The sequence below is a fragment of the Protopterus annectens genome, chromosome 8.part0 (genome assembly GCF_019279795.1).
Source record: "Protopterus annectens isolate FY-2018-M chromosome 8.part0, PAN1.0, whole genome shotgun sequence".
Classification (NCBI taxonomy): domain Eukaryota; kingdom Metazoa; phylum Chordata; order Ceratodontiformes; family Protopteridae; genus Protopterus; species Protopterus annectens.
The window spans coordinates 1037469417-1037491200 of NC_056741.1; the positions used below are offsets into that span (position 1 = coordinate 1037469417).

Consider the following 21784-nt stretch of genomic DNA (forward strand, 5'->3'; position numbering starts at 1 on the left):
GCAAAACGTACAAAATGGAAACCACTAGTTCTTAAGTGTTAGATACTTCTTACTGCAAGTTATTCAGTTATAATTAAACAATGTAAATTATTATACATCTAGTTTGTTGGTTTCATTATAAAGAAATTGCTTCCAATGTAAAGAAAATTGCATTTTTTGAATGAGAACATTTTTTCTTCATTTCACAAGCTATCATACATATTTATTAAACACCACACAAATTCACACACATACACACACACACACACACACACACACACACACACACACACACACACACACACATGCACATTTAGTACTGAATTATTTACCTTCATTACAACAAAGAAGAACAAAGTGCCAAGGAAGGTAAATGTTGGATTCCACCACTCAAGCCATAGATTTTGGGGATCAACAGCATCAGGTCTGATGATAGTAGAATTCTGAGAAATAAGAACCCACTGTTTGTTGTCAAAAAGGGATATGAGATGTTCTTTCATTGTAAGCTGCAAAAAAAAGATGTAAAAAGGTCAAATGAATTTGTAAATAAGAATAAAGATTGTGTGTATGCATGTATGTGTGTGCATGTGTGTCTGCATGTGCATGTGTGTTTTGATTGTGCACGTGTGTGTGTGTGTGTGTGTGTGTGTGTGTGTGTGTGTGTGTGTGTGTGTGTGTGTGTGTGTGTGTGTGTGTGTGTGTGTGTGTGTGTGTGTGTGTTGGGACAGAGAGACACATATATGTAACATATGAGAAGTATTTTTTTCTGTCTGATAACAGGAGGCTTCTGTTGATAAGATAAAGCAAACATGCTAAGGGCATGGGTTAGCAGAACATGCACTTATCAGACATAAATAGACCTCATTGCACCTTATTCCACTTATAAAATATATTTTGCATTTATATAGCTGTCTGAGTTTGTGTGTGTTTTCATCGCACTTAGTTTTAAGGCTTTTTGTAGATAAAATAATTCCTTGTGTATATGTATGCCTTTTATGAAGTCAAAATATACAAACAGTAATAAATAACTCCGCTATATAAACAGAAAATCTGTTTCATAATTGACCTAGAATTTATGCTAGGTGGCATTTTTTGTCATTAAAATACAGAGTGATACGTTTAAAATGACAAGTAATTAATACCCACTTTGTACCATCTATGATCTACTTTGCAGTATATTATTTATAACTTGTATTCATTTAGATTTAAATTTACTACTTAAACTACTGTATGCTTTTTTAGTAAGACCTATATATTTTCAGAACAATTGCCTAACCTTTCCATTTGCCTCCATTCTCACACAAAAAACAGTACTATGGAATAGTTTACGAGAGCACGTAGATGCAGATTCTGCTTATGTGAGATTTACAACACCAAGGTAACTCCAACAGTATTTATACTATGAAAGGCATCTGTAGGTATCCTGTTCTGTAGAAGGTTACGAGGAACATGCTCCTCAAACGCTCTAACATTGCCCAACATTTCTCACTCTGTTTCTCATGTATACATTGTTTATTTATGTATGTGTTTATTTACTTACTTTATTTAAGTAATTAATTTATCTATTTGCCTTTGTTTACCAAGAAAGTCGTAATAGGCATTGAAGTCCTTTTCAGCAAAAGCCCATGAAGAAAAGCTCCAGAGTTACAATAATACATAAAACAGAGCCATAAAAACAGAATCCTAAAATAATACATGAAACATAAAACAAGTGCATATTCATGGTAACTTGCACACTACTGTCATACTTACACATTGAGCAAAACAGAATGCGAATGTTAATAGAGCAATGTACCAGAAACCACACTTGTATGATTTCCCTTAGTCAACATGAATACCATCCCATCTCTTTTAGGCTTTCCCAGTGCACATGTTGCTAGTTAATCTCAGGTTAATTGAGTCTCAGTCAAGGCCATCTGTATGATAAAGATGACTAATCTTCAATTTAACCCACTAGTAGTGACCATTTCTCAGAGGACTGCCCTAACCTAGTGATTGTTGGCTTTGCCCTCCTGAAATGTTCCAGGAATGTTATGGATACAACTGCCTAAACAAAAGGAACAGCTGCATTTCAAATTTAAAAAAAAAATAATTATTTTGCTGTCATTTTTTTATGTCACAACTTTTAAAAATAAAATATCACTTTGGTAGACAAATATATATATATATATATATATATATATATATATATATATATATATATATATATATATATGGGTCTACCTGACAACACCGACAATGAAATCACCGACACCACATAACCGACAGTTCACAAGCACAAAACCTCACATGCCCGACACACCATAATACCGACAATCAACAAACAAAACAAATCCCCTGTCCAAAAAGCACACACACAACACAAGCACACCAAAATCCTTACAAACCCACACTAAACCTCACATACACAACTATCTACAACCTTAACCCAAACCCTAGCCCTAAGGTCCGTCACTATCGCACACTCACCTAACCCGCACCCTAACCCTAAGTCACTTAACCCGCCCCAACCCAAAGACTATTACTACCGCACACTTACCTAACCTGCGCCCTAACCCTAACTCACTTAACCCACCCCTATCCCTACAGACTGTCAATATTGCACACTTACCTTACTCGCACCCTAACGTCCGTCACTACTGCATACTTACACAGCCTTTGCCCATGTCGGTGTTCTCAGCGTTGGGGTTTTCATCCGTCGGTCTTCTCAGTTGTCGATCTTCTGGCATCGGTGTTCTCATTGTCGGCGTTCTAAGCTGTCGACGTTGTTAGGTAGACCCATATATATATATATATATATATATATATATATATATATATATATATATATATATATATATATATATATATATATATATATATATATATTTAGGTCTACTTCACTTGACCTAAAACTCATTTAACTGACTCCCATTTAACTGGCCTAAATTTGACCTAAATTCCAAATGATTGACAACTCATTTGACTGACTCTCATTTCACCGACAGGTTAGAATGCTGAATTTTAACATACTAAATCTTAAACCATAGACATGCATACTTAGAACACCAATAACTAACTCTTTGCAGAACTTAAAAACTACTTAGAAACTGGACAATGTATAACCAAACTAGTTGGGGGGGCTATGTCACCCACACCCCCAAACCCCGCCCCAATTATATATACTAACTCCAGGATCACACTATAGTGGGGAAAAGGGCAAATACCTTTAACTTGCCTTACAGTACTGTACATACTGCCACTACTCCTGGGAATGCACAAAACATTTGCAAAATTACTTTAGATACTTCCCATAAAAAATGTAAAGAGACAAACCTTCATTTAGAAACAATACAACACTACTTTCTACGTGATTATCAATATTCTGACAGTCAGCACTGTAAGTTACAGTAGTTCTTTTTATCACAAGCAAGTCACAGGTGGAAGGAAACTCATAACAAGTCTATATCTGAAATGTCAGTGAAATGAGAGTCAGTCATTTAAAATTTAGGTCAAATGGGTGTCGGTCAAATGCGAGTCAGTCAAATGAGTCTTAGGTCAAGTGAAGTAGACCTATATATATATATATATATATATATATATATATATATATATATATATATATATATATATATATATATATATATACTCACTTTAGAACATCGAAAGCCCATAACACTGAAATTCAAAACATTGAGACCAAAATCTTGAAAATTCAAAAGACTGAAAACACAAAACATTGAATTCCATAACATTGAAAAAACACAAGAAAGCAACATGTACTATATTCTAGCACAACTGCATACAGAAACAATTAAAAAACAAATCGTAGTACATGTCTTCAAATATAAGCAGGGAGGCAAGCCCCCCTGCACCCCCTACACCCCTGCTACTTAAATATATCAACTCGGAGATTGCACTACACTACACAAAGATATGTTATGTTGTAGTATAGCAAGTAAGGAGCGAACATGACTGAGGTTACCTATGAAACTCTGGTATGTATCTGAGAGATATATAGTAATGTGTAATGTTTAACAGTGAAGTAGTGTTTCTAAGAGAAAGTTGAGGATAGTTTTTTTATAATTTAAACAGGCAGTCATGAAGAGCAGAATGGTATGTTTGCTGTTTTTTTCTGTGTAGTGTGATCTCAGAGTTGATATATTTAAGTTGCAGGGTGTGTGTGAGGTGCAGATCCACACATGGGGGGTGCAGGGGGGCTTCCACCCCTGCTTATATTTGAAGAAGTGTAATATGGTTTGTTTTTTATTTGTTTCTATACGTAGTTGCACTGGAATATAGTACATGTTGCTTTCCTATGTTTTTTCAATGTTAGGGGATTCAATGTTTTTGAGTTTTCAGTGTTATGAATTTTCAAGATTTTGGTCTGAATGTTTTGAATTTCAGTGTTATGGGCTTTCAATGTTCTAAGGTGAATCCATATGCATAAACACTTAGTCCTGAAGTCAAACAAACAAACAAACAGCATGTTGTGTGTGTGTATATATATATATATATATATATATATATATATATATATATATATATATATATATATATATATATCTGAATGGGTCCCCTTCAGAAGACTGATTCAACAGAAAGTCAAACTGAAGATGGTTGAGACCATATGACTGACTTTCTGAAATGTTAAAACTTTTTTTATGGAGATTGTGGTACAGTGGGGATCTGGGAATTTACCCTTTTCCCCACTGTAGTTTGATCTTGCAGTTGGAATATATAATATGCACAGGATGAGGTAGTGCAGGATGTAGATTTTTGTTATTTTGTGTTGTTCAACTTTTCAGAGTCAGTCATAGATACGTGTATATAAAATAACAGTATCTCACTACTGCTTCAAGATGCTCATAAACTTTTCAATACAAGACATCCATATTTGTATAACCACCAAGACTTGGTTTTAGAACAATAATAGCTCTCCCTTCTTATCAGGTATTGTGTCTACCACATACTCAGGGCCATTGGAAAATGTTGGGGCATATACATGTCTTTGAGGCAGCCCATTGTTTCATGGAAGTGTTGGCATGATACCAACATAACAATGCTTAGAGTTCCTAGTGTCTCAAAAATACTGCCTACCACATCACTGCTAAGGGTGAGTCCCTTTCCTCATCCTTGCAGAGCCCACTGATTACCTAAATCAACTCAATAAGCTACCCAACAAGCTTAATGCCATCTTTATGAGATATTTTAATTACCCCTCTGTAAACCGGCCAATGCACACAACCTCCAATAAATAAATAAACTCAAAGATTCCTTGACTTTGTGAATTCAGACTCTAGTACAAATTGCCTTACCTCCCACCCACGATGTTGACCTTCTTGAGCATGAACTTACAAATTTCATGACTTCCTGTTCCACTCCCATTTGTGTCTGCCTACCCGGTGAAAATCTAATCACTTAACTGTTGACTTTGTCCTGAGTATAAGCCTTTCCACCCATAAAAAAAAAACAATTTTTCTAACCATTTCACAAGCAGAATCAGAATTAATAAGGGGGAATAAAAACTGGTAGATGAATGGGGAAAAGCAATACAAAATATATAGCATATAGAGTCAAGGCTAGACAAATGGTTGAACAGCAGCAGTTAGACATTCAAACAGGGGAGAACTACCCCTTGGGGACAGTGAGATTAGAAATGATTTCAAAACATTCTACCAACAGCTGTACTTGAGGGTAAATCAGGAGTATTTCATATGAGATGACTACATAGGAAAGGACTACAAGACAAATAGTCATGACAAAAAGAGCTAGATAAAGATGTTACAAAAAATCAATCAAGCTATTAAATCTTTAAAGAATAAATAAGTGGAAGAACTGAATGGATCCTCACTGGGATATAAGTGTAACAGGAATGTTTTGGCATCCCAACTAGAATATTTGCACAGCTCATCAGGAGATAACAATAGGTTGCTCACTAATGTGAATCAAACAATGATTATAGTCATATCAGAGCTCTCAGAGAAACAGGATGAAGCATGTAATTATCTTCCTATTTTCTTAAAAAATGTAATGTAAAGATTTTGGTGAAAAGTTTAGTGAAGAGACGTTAGGTATTGTTACCATATCTTGTACAAAAGGGACAAAGTTGCTTTATAATAAATAGATATGTCTAGGATAATTAATGGGGGTTAGTAGCCTTTATGAAGAGTCAGTATGGAAACTTGTTAGAAGCAAAGATAGTCCTTTTTGATATTAAAAAAAGCCTTTGATACAATTTCATGAGACTTCATGTACAAAGTGCTAGTTAAAAGAGGTTTTGGAAAAGATTATTAGGAAGGATGTGAAGCCTACGTACTAGCCCTACCTTCAGTCTGCCAGTTACTAGAAAAGGCCTAGAGGAAGGGGAAATATAAAAGGGTATGAGAAAAGGTTGCTCTCACCACATCTGTTTATTCTTATAAAGGTAGAATATTAAGTGGTCCCAGTTTTTACCATCTTCCTCAATAACTTTATTCAGCATGACCCTTAATGTTCAGTTACAGGGTTCCACTAACATATATGCCTGGCAATCATACACTAAGGTTTTAAATTGTTTGGTTTTAAAACACTCTTATAATTGGTTCATTATTCTGGACATAATGCTTTCATAATTAGTGATTATGCACTCAGGTATCCCAATTGTGGAAAATAATAATGGTATCTCACTAGCTCTTGATTTGATATTGGTGTTATGCAGGGAATAGCATCAGGCTTCTTGTTGCATAGTTCAGTCAACTAAAATCTATTGAAACCTATTGCAGGATTTTAACAATGACCAGGCAATATCCACTGTAATGTTTTCTAATGGTACCTTTGTAATAGGCAATGCAGTCAAAGACTTTCCTAACCATGGGTGAGCATCTTTCTTCTGCAGCGTATTCAGTACAGATTTTGCAACTTTTTATTTATTTATTCATCCTTTGCTAACCGGTTTAGTTTCACTAGGCTAGTGACCTTTTTCAATGGAGACCTGAGATGGCATTTATACTACTAGGAGAATTTTTTTGATAAGTGCCATGGGATCTTTTACCCCCACCTGTGCTTCCACCAACTTGGCAGATGGGGTCTCATCCAAAGGACAAAGCACTCAGGAATGCAGCCACTCAACCCCACCCCACTTATTCTGCAATGCAGTGCCCATTCTGGAAATTAATCTATTCATGTGGGATAGGAATAGAACTCACAGCCTTCCAATTGTCCAGCACTAAGATCTATAATTTCATCTGAGGAGTTCTATAGTCTGTATGAAGATGATTTGAAAATGGGTAAACTGATTACATGTGTTACAGATAGGGCATGTCTGCAAAAGAACTTGAATAAATTGATCATTTGGCCATAGGAGAATAATATGCTGATAATTACATAATATATCCCAGAATAATCCCAGAATGTTAGAGCAGTATCACAAAGGATACTGCTGCCATGGAACAGACTTCCCTTCCACATAAAACAAAGTTCACCCTTGTCCATATTCAAGTGCAACATAGATCTGTCAATGGGAAACAAAAGATTTACCCCAGGACTGCTCCCTGTACTTCTAATGGAAACAGGTAGCTCCCAAATACTTTATCCCATGCACGGGTCCCCTCAAATTATTTATGGTATGACCCAGTTATTCTCATTAGGAATAATATATATAATTAATAGCCACACGATGGTTAAGGCAAATCTCTAACCAAATGGAATAGGTTATTTTGAGCACAAAAAGGGAAATTGTTTAAGCTTAAAATGGCCCGCAAGGCAGCTGGTCTAGTACTTACCTATGAACCTATAAAAACTAAGCATATGAGATTTGGGAGATGTTGACTGAAAGGTGAATATTTAATACAGAACATAGTGATTGTAACTGTGCATTAATTTAAGCACCTGGGTATATTGGTGGATCCACCTTTGAGTTTTGAGCTTTGCTTATTATATCAACCAATTGCTTAATGATTATTATAGAACTATAGGGTGTATAAAAGATTTATAAATTATGAAATTATTGTTTGTTAGTTATAATAGACCAAAACCTGAGTAAGAAATAATAATATGATTAAAGTGGAAATAGTACAGTAGAAATATACCAAGGGTATCCATGGATGTGAACGTTTATGTTACTATGAATAACTATAGTAGGTGAACTTGTACAGTGTTTCAAATAGACATTTAAGAATATATCTTTTTAGGTTATTTAGTTCATTTAGAGTCAACTAGCTTTGGGAATGTTTGGAGTTATCAATAATTAGTAGAGAATCATCAGACAACCTATGTAGAAGATTAAATGCGAATGAGAGGTGTACTAATTGATTCTCTAAGACAGTAGCTGATACATGGAAAAGACTACCAAATTACATTAACGCAAGCACAAATTTAGGTATTTTTAAGAACAACCTGGACACTTATCATGGGAATAGATGTTTAAGTGTATTGGCATACTTGAAAGGCACTATTGCCCATGCCTGAAATATTTGTATGTATGTCTGTATGCATGTATGTGTATGAAAAGACAAGTGTGCGACCTGTTATACCACTGACACTGCAGTATGAACTTTTTGTTATTATTTCAGGCCAATAAAACTTTGCCAGGCTCCATGTTTAGTTTTGACCTTTCCTTGGTGTCCTTCTAGTATATTACTATATACTAACCTTTTCATTAGGTCGCCCAAAGGTTTGGGTACTAATAACTGGTGCACTACTTCTCTGCTCTTGTTTATTTTGTATAATAAACAATTTTGTAACTTAAAGTATAAAAAAGATGTAGGGCTGATTTGTTCAGCTGCTTTCCCTACAGCTTTAGCTATATTTTACCTTGCTCTGCTTAAAGCATCACCTTCTCATAGTGCCTTTTAAAAGTTTATCCAGCTTCTCTGGAAGTCTGACAGCTCTAGAGTTTCATCAAGATTAGCCTGTCATATGGTAGAAGGCATGCTCTTCTGTCCTACCAATACAAACTCTGAGGTGTCACGGTGCAACTTTTCCCCTAAGGAAAGCACTTTATAACAGTATTGTTTAATCTCAGTTGTTGTCTCTACCTTATTAATTTTTCTTACTCTTATCTTTTATAGACCTGAAACACAGAGCCCTCATTCTTTTGTTTAGGGGTCTTACATTTTGGCTCAGCACTAATATCTTTTGGACTATCCATAGTGCTCTATTCAAGGTTATCTTGTCTGTTAGTATGCACTACCATTTCCTTTATCTTCTTTAGGTTATGATCCTAGTGTCTCAAAATGAGTGAGCATCACCCTCTGACTTTCTTTTTCTTCAATAGGTTGCTCTCCCTGTAAAATGTATTTCAGCCCAAAAGTTATCTTCAGTTTTACTTTTCTCTCATTATTTAAAGATACCTGTTGCCTAATCTTCCATTATCTGAGTTTGCTGTCTTACACTAACATAAGTGGGTTTAAAGCTCTCATCAGGTACTTTTTTCCACCTTCACTACATTAGTGAAGTCTTTCTTAATAATATGTTTCTCTTCCTCCACTCTCACCTGCCACTTAAAATTTTCCATTTCTGAGGTTTTCTCTTATAACCTGAAAGTAAGTTTAGAATTCAGCTCAGGTTGCGAATTTCTACATTTCCTAATTTCATTGCCTTGGAATATACCCTTTTACTGAATGAGTCCTTGTCTTTAGTTCTGAAAGTTAATTTTGCTCCCTGCTTTGCAACACTTTCAAGCTACGATATTTTACTCTGCAACTCCTTTTCTTTCACTGCTGTCTCTCACTGTAAGCTGATCTGCCAAAGGTGTGTTGTTGTATCTCTTTAAATGGGTTTTGGGAATATGCAGATTCTTCTTCTCATTGTACCATCAGCCAAACGTTTTTATGCTGAAGCATTATAATGATATTCCTTGATCTTTATTAGACACATATATTCTTATTAGCATGTCAGGAGGTTGATCCCTCCCTTTTCCAGGTTAGACAGAGATCTGTAGGCTTATTCAGTTGTTGGTTCTTCTCCAAGCATCATACCTCTCAAACGTACTGAATTTCTCATTTTTTACCGGTTTTGAGGTCCACATAATGGGGTGTCACAATTTCTAAGTGGCACCCCTTAATTCCCAATTTTCCTATCTCTGTTTTTTAAATTTTTGGCCTTTGACTGACGTCATCACATGCACAATGACGTCAGTCCATGAGCCAGCCTGTTAGAAGCATTTCCAGCTGTTTTGAGTGAGCCAGCCTGTCTGAATTGAAGCTCAAAGCATCTGTTTTGAGTGAGCGGGAGTTAAAACTGTTATTTTGTAAGCATCAGCTGCATCGCAAATAAATTAGCTGTTAATATTTCTTATTTTCTTCATGAACCAGATGAGAGAGGATGTTATTTGTGAGCAACCCAGAACTCAGTTTTCATTTGTGAACGAACCGGAAGGGAAGGGAACGGGAATATTTATTTGCGACTGTCATCCTGTCAGCTTCCAAAACAGCTTCCCATTTAAAGCAGCTATACATGTTCTCTGTAAGTGCTCCACTTGTATAACGTGCTGTTTTAGATACAGTTTTAGGAACGTGATATGTTATATAGCCTTGATTCTATCACGCTGAGAGTTTTTTAACAATTGCCTCACCTAATGGCTTGAAACAATGACATTCATGCTACATTGGTGTTATGTGTGCATGTGCGTTATCTGTCTATCAGTTTTTGAGTGGGTAAGTGGACTGGTCATACTATAGGATGCTTTTCAGCTGTGTCCCGAACCAGAAAGACAAAGACAATAAATATCAATTCAACAACCTTCAAAGAGTTTATACATCGGGATACAACTGAAGAGTATTAACACATTTACAAAATATTCCAAATCTTGATGCATTTAAACATCATATATCCACATTGTAATTTTCACTAAAACAAATATAAAAATGGAAAGTGCAGATTTGTTTGTATATCTTATGAGAGTGAACACACAAGCAGGAGAAAAAAATTAGACAGATATTAGAGAAGTACATCAGTATAAACTCGAGAGGTTACACACATTTTTGACCTTTGCTTCATTAATTATGCTTATTACAGAGGGTCTATATTACATCACCAAACACTTAAACAAGTGAACGGCGATTACTCGACCCTATGTAAGTGAAAGCTTACAATATCAAACTGTCAGAACAGCCATTTTTTTCCAAGGGAAAAAAAATCGCTGTTCCAACAAAAAAAATAATAAAAAAAAAAGAAAACAATTTAAAACATTACATTAAGTGGGGGACTGCACCCCCACCCCCTACTTAAATATACCAACTCCGAGACCGCACTACAGTGCCAAAAACAGCAAAGTACCAAAGCGGCCAAGCAAATTCTTTCCCAGGGAAAGAATTCACTTAAATAACGCTTCGATATTTTGCTGTTTCAGTCTTATATGTTCGACCAAGACACATTCAAAAGAATGCGTCTTCGGTCTTGTAATAGAAACCCTATTACAGAAAATGTAGTTTGTGAGCTTAGAGAATGTAAGATGTTGTCAGACAATGTAAGAAACCACATCTGTTTGTTTTAAATAGTTTTTCATTGGTTTAATTCCTACAAATTTATTGTTTTAACTACTGACATGTTGGACATATTTACTTGTGTACCTGCTTTGCTTAAAGTAGTAAACAAATAACACTGGAGCCATTACTTCACTTCTTTTCTCCTATGCTGTACTCCAGACACAGAAGAAAGGTGTTTACACACAGCTGAACCTTAAGACCCTTTAGAATGCTTTACTTTAGGCAAACTCCCTCAAGCTTGTAAGAAAATACATGGAAAATTAATTTATGTGAAACAGATGTAGGTCCGATTTGTTAATTGTGTTCACCTGCAAGTGATTGTTCAAATGTCAACATATAGATCAAGTGAATTGGTTGATATTTCTAATGAAAAGTTGAAGTATTTGCAGTTTTGTCCTTTTTAATAAGTGTCAGAATAATTGAAGCCCTTTTTATGTTTACAAGCATATAAAGAAACATTCACCTTTGAGGTAGTCCACATAAAACTGGTTGATACTTTTGAATGAAACATTCAGGAAGGAATTTAAAAAAAATAAATAAATATTTTACAATTTGCTTTACTGAAAGATGCTCACGCAGTGGAAAATCTGATTGCATTTATGGTTACTACTAATATTTTACATTTGGACACCTACTTTTGGCAAGCAATCTGTCTAAAGACATATTAGAGATACTCTGTTAAATGCCAGGAAATATATACATATGCAGATATATACATATTTTCACTACAAAATCGATTTACAAAAGGGTCACTGTATAAATCTGAATGCCATTTGTCAAAAAATATTTGCATACTGTTAAGCTAAACATTATAAATAGTAGTATAATAATTATAACCAGCAGCCCAAGAGGTAAATCTTCCTTTGCTAGAAAATAACTGGCAAAAATAAAATATGTACCATTCCGTTGCTTTTGTACATATTTTATTTTAAACATTATAAATGTTTAACTTAAAAGAATGCCTTAAATATGTTCTTTGATGGATAAATTATGGCAATCATAACACATGTAAAGTATAAAGGATTACTTTTTTGCAAATATATTGCAATGCTTACCCAAGGGTAACTAAGTTCTTTTATAAAAATATGCACTTATAAAAAGTGCAATTTTCAAATATGTAGATTGCACAAGCTTGATTTTTTTAACAATTAATCATGTAACTCTTTATGAATCTAAAGCATTGATTCATATGCATAATGTAGTACTTTATTTTTTCTTTCTATAAATGTACTCAGGGTTGAATAAGTTTTCAGAAATGGTCAGTGGACAGAAAAAATGTTGGAGCGCATTTGGCAAGGTCTTGGGAAGCATGACTCAGAATCAGTTGTTCCTCATTTTTCATCTCTCTCTCTCTCCCTCTCTTTCCCTCTCTATTTCACCCTCTCACTTTCTCCTCTCACATGTTGTTGTCTAGTGAGGTGTGTTTAGACATATATCTAGTGTGGTTGTGTTGCATCAGTGTCATGTAATGCTTATTTCATTTCCAAGCTGCTAATTATTAGTCTGGCCATAATTACTGTGGAGTTTGACAGAAATATTATTTCTTAAAATGGTATGCATTTTGAGAATATAACAGCAATTTGTAAATAATGGATTTTCAGTTAATCAAACTTAGGCTGGGGTATCAGATCACCTAACATACATCAACTGAGCAGATTATTTGATGTTTGGGTATTGCAGCACATCCTTCTTCTACAGAATATGCTCTAATCTTCAGAGTCAACTGTGTACTTTCCTTTTGCTTATGTATTTTAGTTTGCCCTTTGAATGTATACCTGGTTTCATTTCATGTTAACTGATCACTTCATATCTTAGTCCACAGATAGGTAAAACAAGCATTCCGTTATGCCAGTTATATTCAAGATTTGACCTGTAAGTTATCAATAAATTAATTTAGAAGTAATAAGCTGTCACAGTATTTAAGAAACATATGCATATACAGAGAAGTTGTGTTTATTTTTGATTATATATAATGATGTGGGTTATTTTATTAAACTACCATTTACATGACTTTAGAGAGCATGCCAGCTCTTGGATTATATCTAAATCACACACAGTTATCTTGTACTGAATTATTTTTTTTTTCTCAACACCAAAACTCTAATAGCTGCCTAGTGTGAGAAAGAAATGGCCACTATTTTTTATTGATTATAGTTGACCTCCAAAAACCAAGAAGCACATCAGTTATTCCAGCTGCAGAGACATGACTCATCATTACATAATGACTCTCAACATTTAAATTATTTAGGAAGCCACAAATAATTATGTGCAGAGAATGGGCAACACCTCCCTTCCCAGTGAACATCATTGCTACACATAAAAGAAAATGGTTACCATTTACTACAGGGTCTGGGTCTCTGGGGCCATATTTTGGTTGTCTGCTCTTCAGTTTGTGTTTGAAAGTTGATATCCCACAATTCCATTGGAGAAGGTGGGGTTACATAATTATGTATGCACATTTTATGTTAATCAGTGTACAGATTTGTACCTATTTGTCTGGGCCTTTGTCCAGATTTTTGATGTTTCCAGGTTGAGAGGTATGCCAAGCATAGATAAGGTAGTCTATCAAAAGGTGTACATTCTTCCCATTGTCTGCATATTTATTATTTTTCGCTTCTCTGTGTACTTAAAGGATTTTCGACTGGAAACAGACTGCATGCCTTGCCTGGATTATTTTCAAATACTTAGTAATTATGTACAATTTATATGTGTATATATATATATATATATATATATATATATATATATATATATATATATATTTTTTTTTTTTTTTTTTACTTATGACGAGTTTAAGTCCACTACTTCTACTACTATTGTCTGATCTGATTAATATACAGTGATTAATTAGAGATATATGTACTGAAATTCTTCCACACGAGGCATTTCTTACACTATTTCATATTTAAGATTGGAAACATTTTCCTTATAATCATGTTACTTGTTAAATTGTGAACTACAGTAGCAATATGACTTACCTTTCCATATACAGTTCATATTTCTGCATGCTTGCAGGCTATTTCATCTGCATTTTCATAAGAGTCTTCTTTTCAACACATACTGCATCTTTATAAGCATGATCATATCACTCAGATCTAGTATTTGATGCAACTCATGACACTGTGCTTAATTAACTTTGCAGTGCCACAACAGCAAATGATTGACTCAGCTATTTTGGAGACCCTTCACATTGGAGACCCTTCATTGATGACACTTTGGAGACTCTTCATATTCATTTGGCTCAGTATCATTGGCAGCATGGTTTGTATTGATTACAACTTTCATAGGTAAAACAGTGTTACCATTACTAGTACATAATTTAGCTATATGACCTCTTTTCACACATTTAAAACAAAGTATGTCTACAGTTGCTAGAATTTGACACGTTTTGACACGTGCTTATATTGTTCAGCTTTCAACATAATTTCATTAAATAGCAATCCTTCTACTCATTCAAAAAAATCAGTGGCTTTATAGTCATTTTGAAACACCAACTTTCATAAAGAAGCAAGCAAATCATTTTTACTTTTTATCAGTGGCTAGCAGTTCTGTCATTTTAATTTTAGCATGTTGATACTCAGGATATAACTAAATTTTAAGTTGTTGTTGTTGTCTTTTGGCTTTTCCCAGTTAGGGGTCGCCACAGCGGAACTCTGGTCCGCTAATGATTGGCAGTAGATTTTCACAAACGCCGAGGTGCCAGCTCGACGTTCAACCTTCAACGAAGGCACGCCCATTTACGCATGTCTTTCGAATGCCCACCCAACCATGGGGAGGACATGCAGACTCCACACAGAAGCCACTCCCCACACTCCAGCCAAGAACTGAATGGGAGAACCTCTTGCTGTGAGGCAACAACGCTACCTCTGCACCACCGTGGATATAAAAAAGCTTTAAATTGCACAACTGAAATGTTTTTGTTTGTTGTAAGAAAATATCCAGCTATAAAACTTTTTGTGGTTTAGAAGTAACACCAGCTCAATATAGCAGTACTCTGTTTACTTTTTCAGTCCTGACATGCAATCTCTTATATATCCATATAGACTTTTAAAAGTTCTCCAGTTAACTCTGCTGAAATAATTCTGGCCCAATCCTTCTAGTCCTATACATATTGGTGAGCTTTCCCCTTGAAGGCTACAAGGTATGCCTTGAGGTTATCCTCCCTAATCAGCTCTTTCATTTGGTGGAATTGTCTTTGGCAGTGCCATGGCTTTGACAACCTTCACCTGTGGTTGCCAAGCCCAACGCTTCCTTGACAATATCAATACTGACACCCTTGCATAGTTAGGTAACCATCCTCCTAAAGCCCCCAAACCTATGATCATATCCTTACAAATGTAGCCACTTTTTGCACACCTCCATATGTATCATCGTCCCTTGTCAAATCAGACCAAAAATCAGTATCCTTTCCTTTAAAGCTAGTGGTAGTTGATGGCCTAAATAAATTCTGATGTAAACCTTGTCCAGTTTATTATATTGTTAAAGCTACTACCTATGCCAATGACTTCTATTTCCACCTAAATAGTTATATTGATAAGGCAGCCCCTATCAGCACTGAATATACTGAAAAGTTTAAAAACAAACCCCATTGTGGAATACCTATATAAACAAGTTATATAACAAGAGAAAGAAATGACTTGATACGTATGAATGTATTATTCTACTTACCTTAATAAATATCTTAAAGGAACCCTTAGGAAGCTGAAAGCTGAATAAGAAAAAGACCAGCACAGTGACATAGATGGGTAAAGCCCTAACTTTGGCCCAGACATCCCGGGTTTAATTAGTGGCCCAGGAATTTGATGTGCTGCCAGAGAGCATTGAGTATCCACATCCCAGAGAGGAATGACATTCATTTTAGTGCTCACAAAGGAGAGGCATGTTCCATAAAAAGGTAGAGTAGCCCTTGGATGGTTCTGGGATGAGCACAGGGGAAGTGGAGAAGGAGGGGAGGGATAAGAGGGTAGGTCATACAATAAAATTCCCTCCCCCTTGCAGAAGATGTTTTCAGTGAGACACACCCAAACAGAACACCCTTAGGTTCCACTCTGGCCCAGCCCAAAGTTCATTATTAGTCCAGGTGATGAAAGGGAGTTAGAAGACTCAGCAATGGATGGGTCACTGGTACAGACGTTGGGTAGGTATGAAGCGAGGGGGAAGGGAACAAGAAAACATAAACATAAAATATGCAGAATATGAACTAAAGCCAAAAATAAGTGCAACTTATTCTTTAACTATGTCAGAAAGTTAAGAACTAGCACACAACAATTTTCTGAGATAGTCCACAATAATACTGCTCACTCTGACCAATACAAAATAGCTAATATCCTATAATGATAAATTTATTGCAACTTTTACTCCATCAAGAGTTATTCTTATTCCACAGACTCTCTAGTCATAACTACTTCTTTAATTACTGTGGAACAAGCCCTTTCAAAAGCTAAGACCATCTCATCATGGGCCCGACAGCATACCAGATTTCCTTATTATCAGTGCAAAATGTGGCTTATTTGAACCCTTACTGAACCTCTTTTCTCTAAGCCTCTCCGCTGGTTATATTTTTGAAGTCTGGAAAGCAAACATTGTAATGCCATGCCCAAGGATGGGTCAACAACACACCCTGAGAACTATAGACCCTTTAGTCCCACTAGCCTCATATGTAAAGTTATGGAACTTATTATCTCAGATTTCATTAATCTGGACACTGAAAAGTCTGTTAACCCTTGACCCTCATCAATTTGACTTTGTCAGAAGAATATTCTGCCTATTTAACTTTATTAATTCCTTTGAAAAAAATCACCAAAGCAATATGCAGTACATACAGCATATCTGAACCTGGCCAAAGCCTTTGACATTATGCAGGCATTGTCAACAATCTTGTAAATTAAATAATATAAATCTGTAAGTTATGCAGTGGATAGCTAACTGGTTGTCTGACAGAGCTCATGTTGCTAGAGTTACAGGTGCTACTTCTGAAATTAAAAATGTTACCCTTGGTGTATCACAGGGCTCAGTATTTAATACCCTTCCATTTTGAATATGTTTCTCAAACCATGTTAACAATTGATGCAATGACAATGGTCGCAAATTAATTGTAAAAAAAAAAAAAACACAAGCCTGAAGAGCTGATCATTCTAAAGTTAAATTTATTAACAACTTTAGTGATTTTGTCTGAAATGCAAGGACTTCATCAGAATGTAGGCTTAAATACAATTGAAAACCTTCTGATTGGATAAGTAATTCACTCCCACTCTCACAACATATAAGAAAAATTGGTAAAACACAAAAAGAATCTACAAAAAATGCATTCAATGTAAAAATATAAAAATAAATCCAACCAACTACTAAACACATCAAAAAACATAAGTGAGAGTTTTATCTTGCAATAAATAAAAATCTGGAAATGCAATCACTGAATTTACAAATAAAATGCAAAGGCAGCTTTAAGCTTCAGAATACTACTGATAGAAAGTGTTTCATTTAAACCCAGATGGACTGTAGAATTAGTCCTGAGCTGCCATTCAGTTCCTTAAATACTAAAAAGTCATCGGATGGTCCTCCCCTCTGGCCTAAATCTACAAACTTAAAAAAAATGATGTTCATGTTCAGAAATGTGTTTGAATAAAGCATTCTTCAGATCTTTTTTCTGTATATTATAACAAGGCTGGTAAATTATATTCCTTAAATTATACTTAGTTTTTCCAACATAAAAACATGTACACTACTAACAAAACGATATGGTCCATACCTTTTGTACCACACTAATATTTTTTACAAAGTTTAATCACTCCACAGTTATTAAGTTGCAGTCTATCTACTTCCAAAATATGTTTACATTGAGAACAATGACCACATTTTGTCATTCTCCCTTTATGACTGGAATATTTCTCCCTTTCAATAAGTGTCTTTAGGCATATATCCTTTTTATAGGCAATACTAGTCACTCATCGTGGGTGTAGTCCCGCTCCGTTCGCTCCCCTCCCACCCCCCATATCATTTCTTTTATACCTAACCACTCGTCAACTCCTCCCCTTCCAGTTCCTCCCCAACACTGCACCTCACTTCCTGCCTCTATCAGAAATTCCCTCCCACCTCCCCCTCTCCTATTGCAACTCCAATCAGACACAGCTACAAATATCACCCTTATATACATCCCACCTTTTCTTAAACTAATTAACATGTACTGCACACATCCAACCCAACTACTAAAAGCATCCATCTACACACTAATAGTCTTCAACCTACTCTTTCTTTCCAATCTGTCCTCCTATCACACTCAACTTGATAGCCATACCCCATCCCTATGGCAAACAGAATCCACAGCTAATCTCATTAAACTAAAAAACTTCCCTATATCACCATCTGACCATACCACACCCCAACCTTTCCCTTACTCATACAACAAATCAACCATAAAAATTAACCCTCTGTCTTCACAAAAAAGAAACTAAAATAATACACAAATTTACCACACTCTATCTACACCTACTCCAAAAACTAACTTGCAGTGGAGATGTCCACCCCAATCCAGGACGCAAAACACCAGTCAACCCTAACTCAAATCAGCTAAATCCCCTATACCACAGACCATCCTCAGCTCTCTGCTTTCTAAACATTAATGTTAGACGCATACTTAAGAAAATCCAGGACCTACATGCCCTATTGGCACTAATCAAACCAGATATTGTGTTAACTGAAACATGGCTCAAACCAGAACATCATGACAATGAGTTTGCTACCCCTGGCTACAATATTATCCGCAAAGACAGAGTAGAGAAAAAGGGAGGTGGTGTTGCAATAATATTCCAAAACCACCTCACCATAGAACAACTAGATTACAACACCCAAGATGTCAAAGATGTGGAACTAATCATTGCCAGATTAAAAATAAACTCCAATAAGCACATAGTTATTGCAGGTGGCTACATCCTACCAGGCAATAATATCACTCTAATGGAAAGCTTGCTTAATTGGATGTCCAACTCCATTCCACATGAAATTATACTATTAGGAGACTTTAATATTGACTGTCTCAACTGCTCCAGCCATAATCCCACTGCCTTTATAAACCTCCACAGGTTTACCCAAACTATAACCACCCTCACTAGAATTGACAAAACGTCCAATCACCAGTCCATCTTAGACTGGATCCTGGTATCTGACCCCAGTCTTACACAACAATCTGGCTGTCTTCCAGATACCCTAAGTGACCATCATCCTACCTACCTAATTAGGAACAAATCCCAAACCATCAGTCAACCTATCCTCAGAGTAGACCTTTATACCTACTGACTTCATCAATGCACTAAAAAACTGCAACTGGACTCCCCTAAAGCAATTATCTCTAGACAAAGCAGTTGAATACTTCAACACAACCTTCCTAAAAATCCTGGACCAATATGCACCCTCCCGAACCATTAGAATAAAAACTAATTATGCCCCATGCTTAACAAATCCCACTAAAACTATAATGAAAGAAAGGGACAATACCTGGTCTCAATATCAAAAAAACAAAACCACTATCTTAAGACAAAATTATCTACAGCTCCGGAACAAAGCCAAAAAACATATCAAACTAGACAAATCTAACTACTATCAAAACCTACAAGAAAAATATGCTCATAACCCCCCAAAATTCTGGAACACAATAAATTGTATACTGCACCCATGAAAGTCCACTACACCAACCCCTGTGCTACCAAATAATCATGAAAACATACCCAAACAATTTAATATTTTTTTAACCGAAATAGTCCAGACCCTTGCCAATGCCCAGAATAATAGTACTACCCACCCCACACCAATAACTACCACAACCCACCCCAATACACAAAACAATACCCCCAGTTTTCAACTTCACCCCCGTGTCCACCAAGGCAATTTCAAAACTCCTTAAGAAATTTAAACCAACCACTCTAGCAGCTGATAAGCTACCAGAAGACTTCCTTCAAATATCAGCTGAAGCTATAGCCTATCCGGTCTCCATTCGCATTAATAGATCTCTGTCAGAATGCAAAGTGCCAGCCTCTTGGAAAATCTGCCATATCATCCCACTGCACAAAGGAGGTAAGTCCTTAAAACTTACCAACTATTGCCCTATAGCTATATTACCACCATTATCCAAAATATTAGAAAGAGTAGTTCATACTCAACTTATGCAACACCTCCAGAATAACAACCTACTCTCCATATCCCAGCATGGCTTTAGACCTTCTCACAGCACCACAACAGCATTATTATCATTTAGCAACATAGTTAACCACCACAGAAAAAAGGGTCTAGTCACTTCTTCCATATTCTTAGACTTATCAAAAGCCTTTGACATGGTAAGCCACAGCATGCTTCTTGCAACTCTATCTACCCTAAATATAAGTCCCTCCTCTGTATCATGGTTTAATAGCTATTTGTCAGACTGACAGCAAGCTGTCCTATGGCAAGACCAATTGTCCCCCCTGCTACCAGTAACTATAGGAGTCCCTCAAGAGTCTATCCTTGTCCCTCTGTTGTTTTCTCTATTTACTAGCCAGCTATCTTAATCCTTACCAACTGCCTCAGTAGTACAATATGCTGATGACACCACCCTTTTATGTGCCGCCCCACCCTAAGTGAACTACAAACCCTAACCCAAAACACCTTCACCCTAGCCAAAACCTGGTTCACTAACATCAAACTTCTTCTCAATCCCAAAGAAAGCAAACTAATTCTCTTTGGCCAAGGTAGATCTCCTCCCCTGAGCAGCAACTTCATCATCAACTCCAAAGAAAACATTCAAATTAGTCCAACCACACACACTAAACTGCTAGGCATAGATATAGACAATAACCTGAAATTCGACATCCACATAGCACAAACCATCAAGAAAGTCAATATAAAGCTAGGTCTCCTCCGCAGGAACAAACAGTTTATGACTAAACATACCAAAGTTACCATCACTAGGACTCATCTCCTATCCACCCTCCCATCTCCCATCTTGAGTAATCTACGCCAAACTGAACTAAATAAAATGGAATCTTGCTATAATAAGATTGCCAAGTTTGCTTCTGATGCGTCTTACAGGTCCCACCACTGTCTATCCCAAAAACAGCTTAACTGGCTTAAGCTGCCTCATATACTTATGCTAAATCAACTGTCTATAGCTCACAAACTCTACTACCTCCCTGAGTTAACTCCAGCACTTCAGCATTTAATACAGCCCCACATTCCCACTAGAACCCTATGATCTAACAGCCAGAACCTAATAACTGTCATCCAACATAAAAACAATGCTGGTAAATCACTCTTTGCCAACACCATTGCCAAAACCTGGAACACACTACCAATCCATATAACTTCTACCACCTCCTGCAATCATTTCAAAA

The 21784-nt window shown here is 36.1% G+C and overlaps 1 protein-coding gene across 2 annotated transcripts in view; it reads right to left on the minus strand.

The window, feature by feature from the left end:
• Nucleotides 1-21784, minus strand: part of LOC122809207 (chloride channel protein ClC-Kb-like) — a 1320353-nt gene that overhangs the window by 816070 nt on the left and 482499 nt on the right. For both annotated transcript variants that reach the window (XM_044080518.1, XM_044080517.1), the window contains one exon: nt 312-485. In XM_044080518.1, the coding sequence (XP_043936453.1) occupies nt 312-485 (174 nt within the window). The remainder of the gene's footprint in view (nt 1-311; nt 486-21784) is intronic.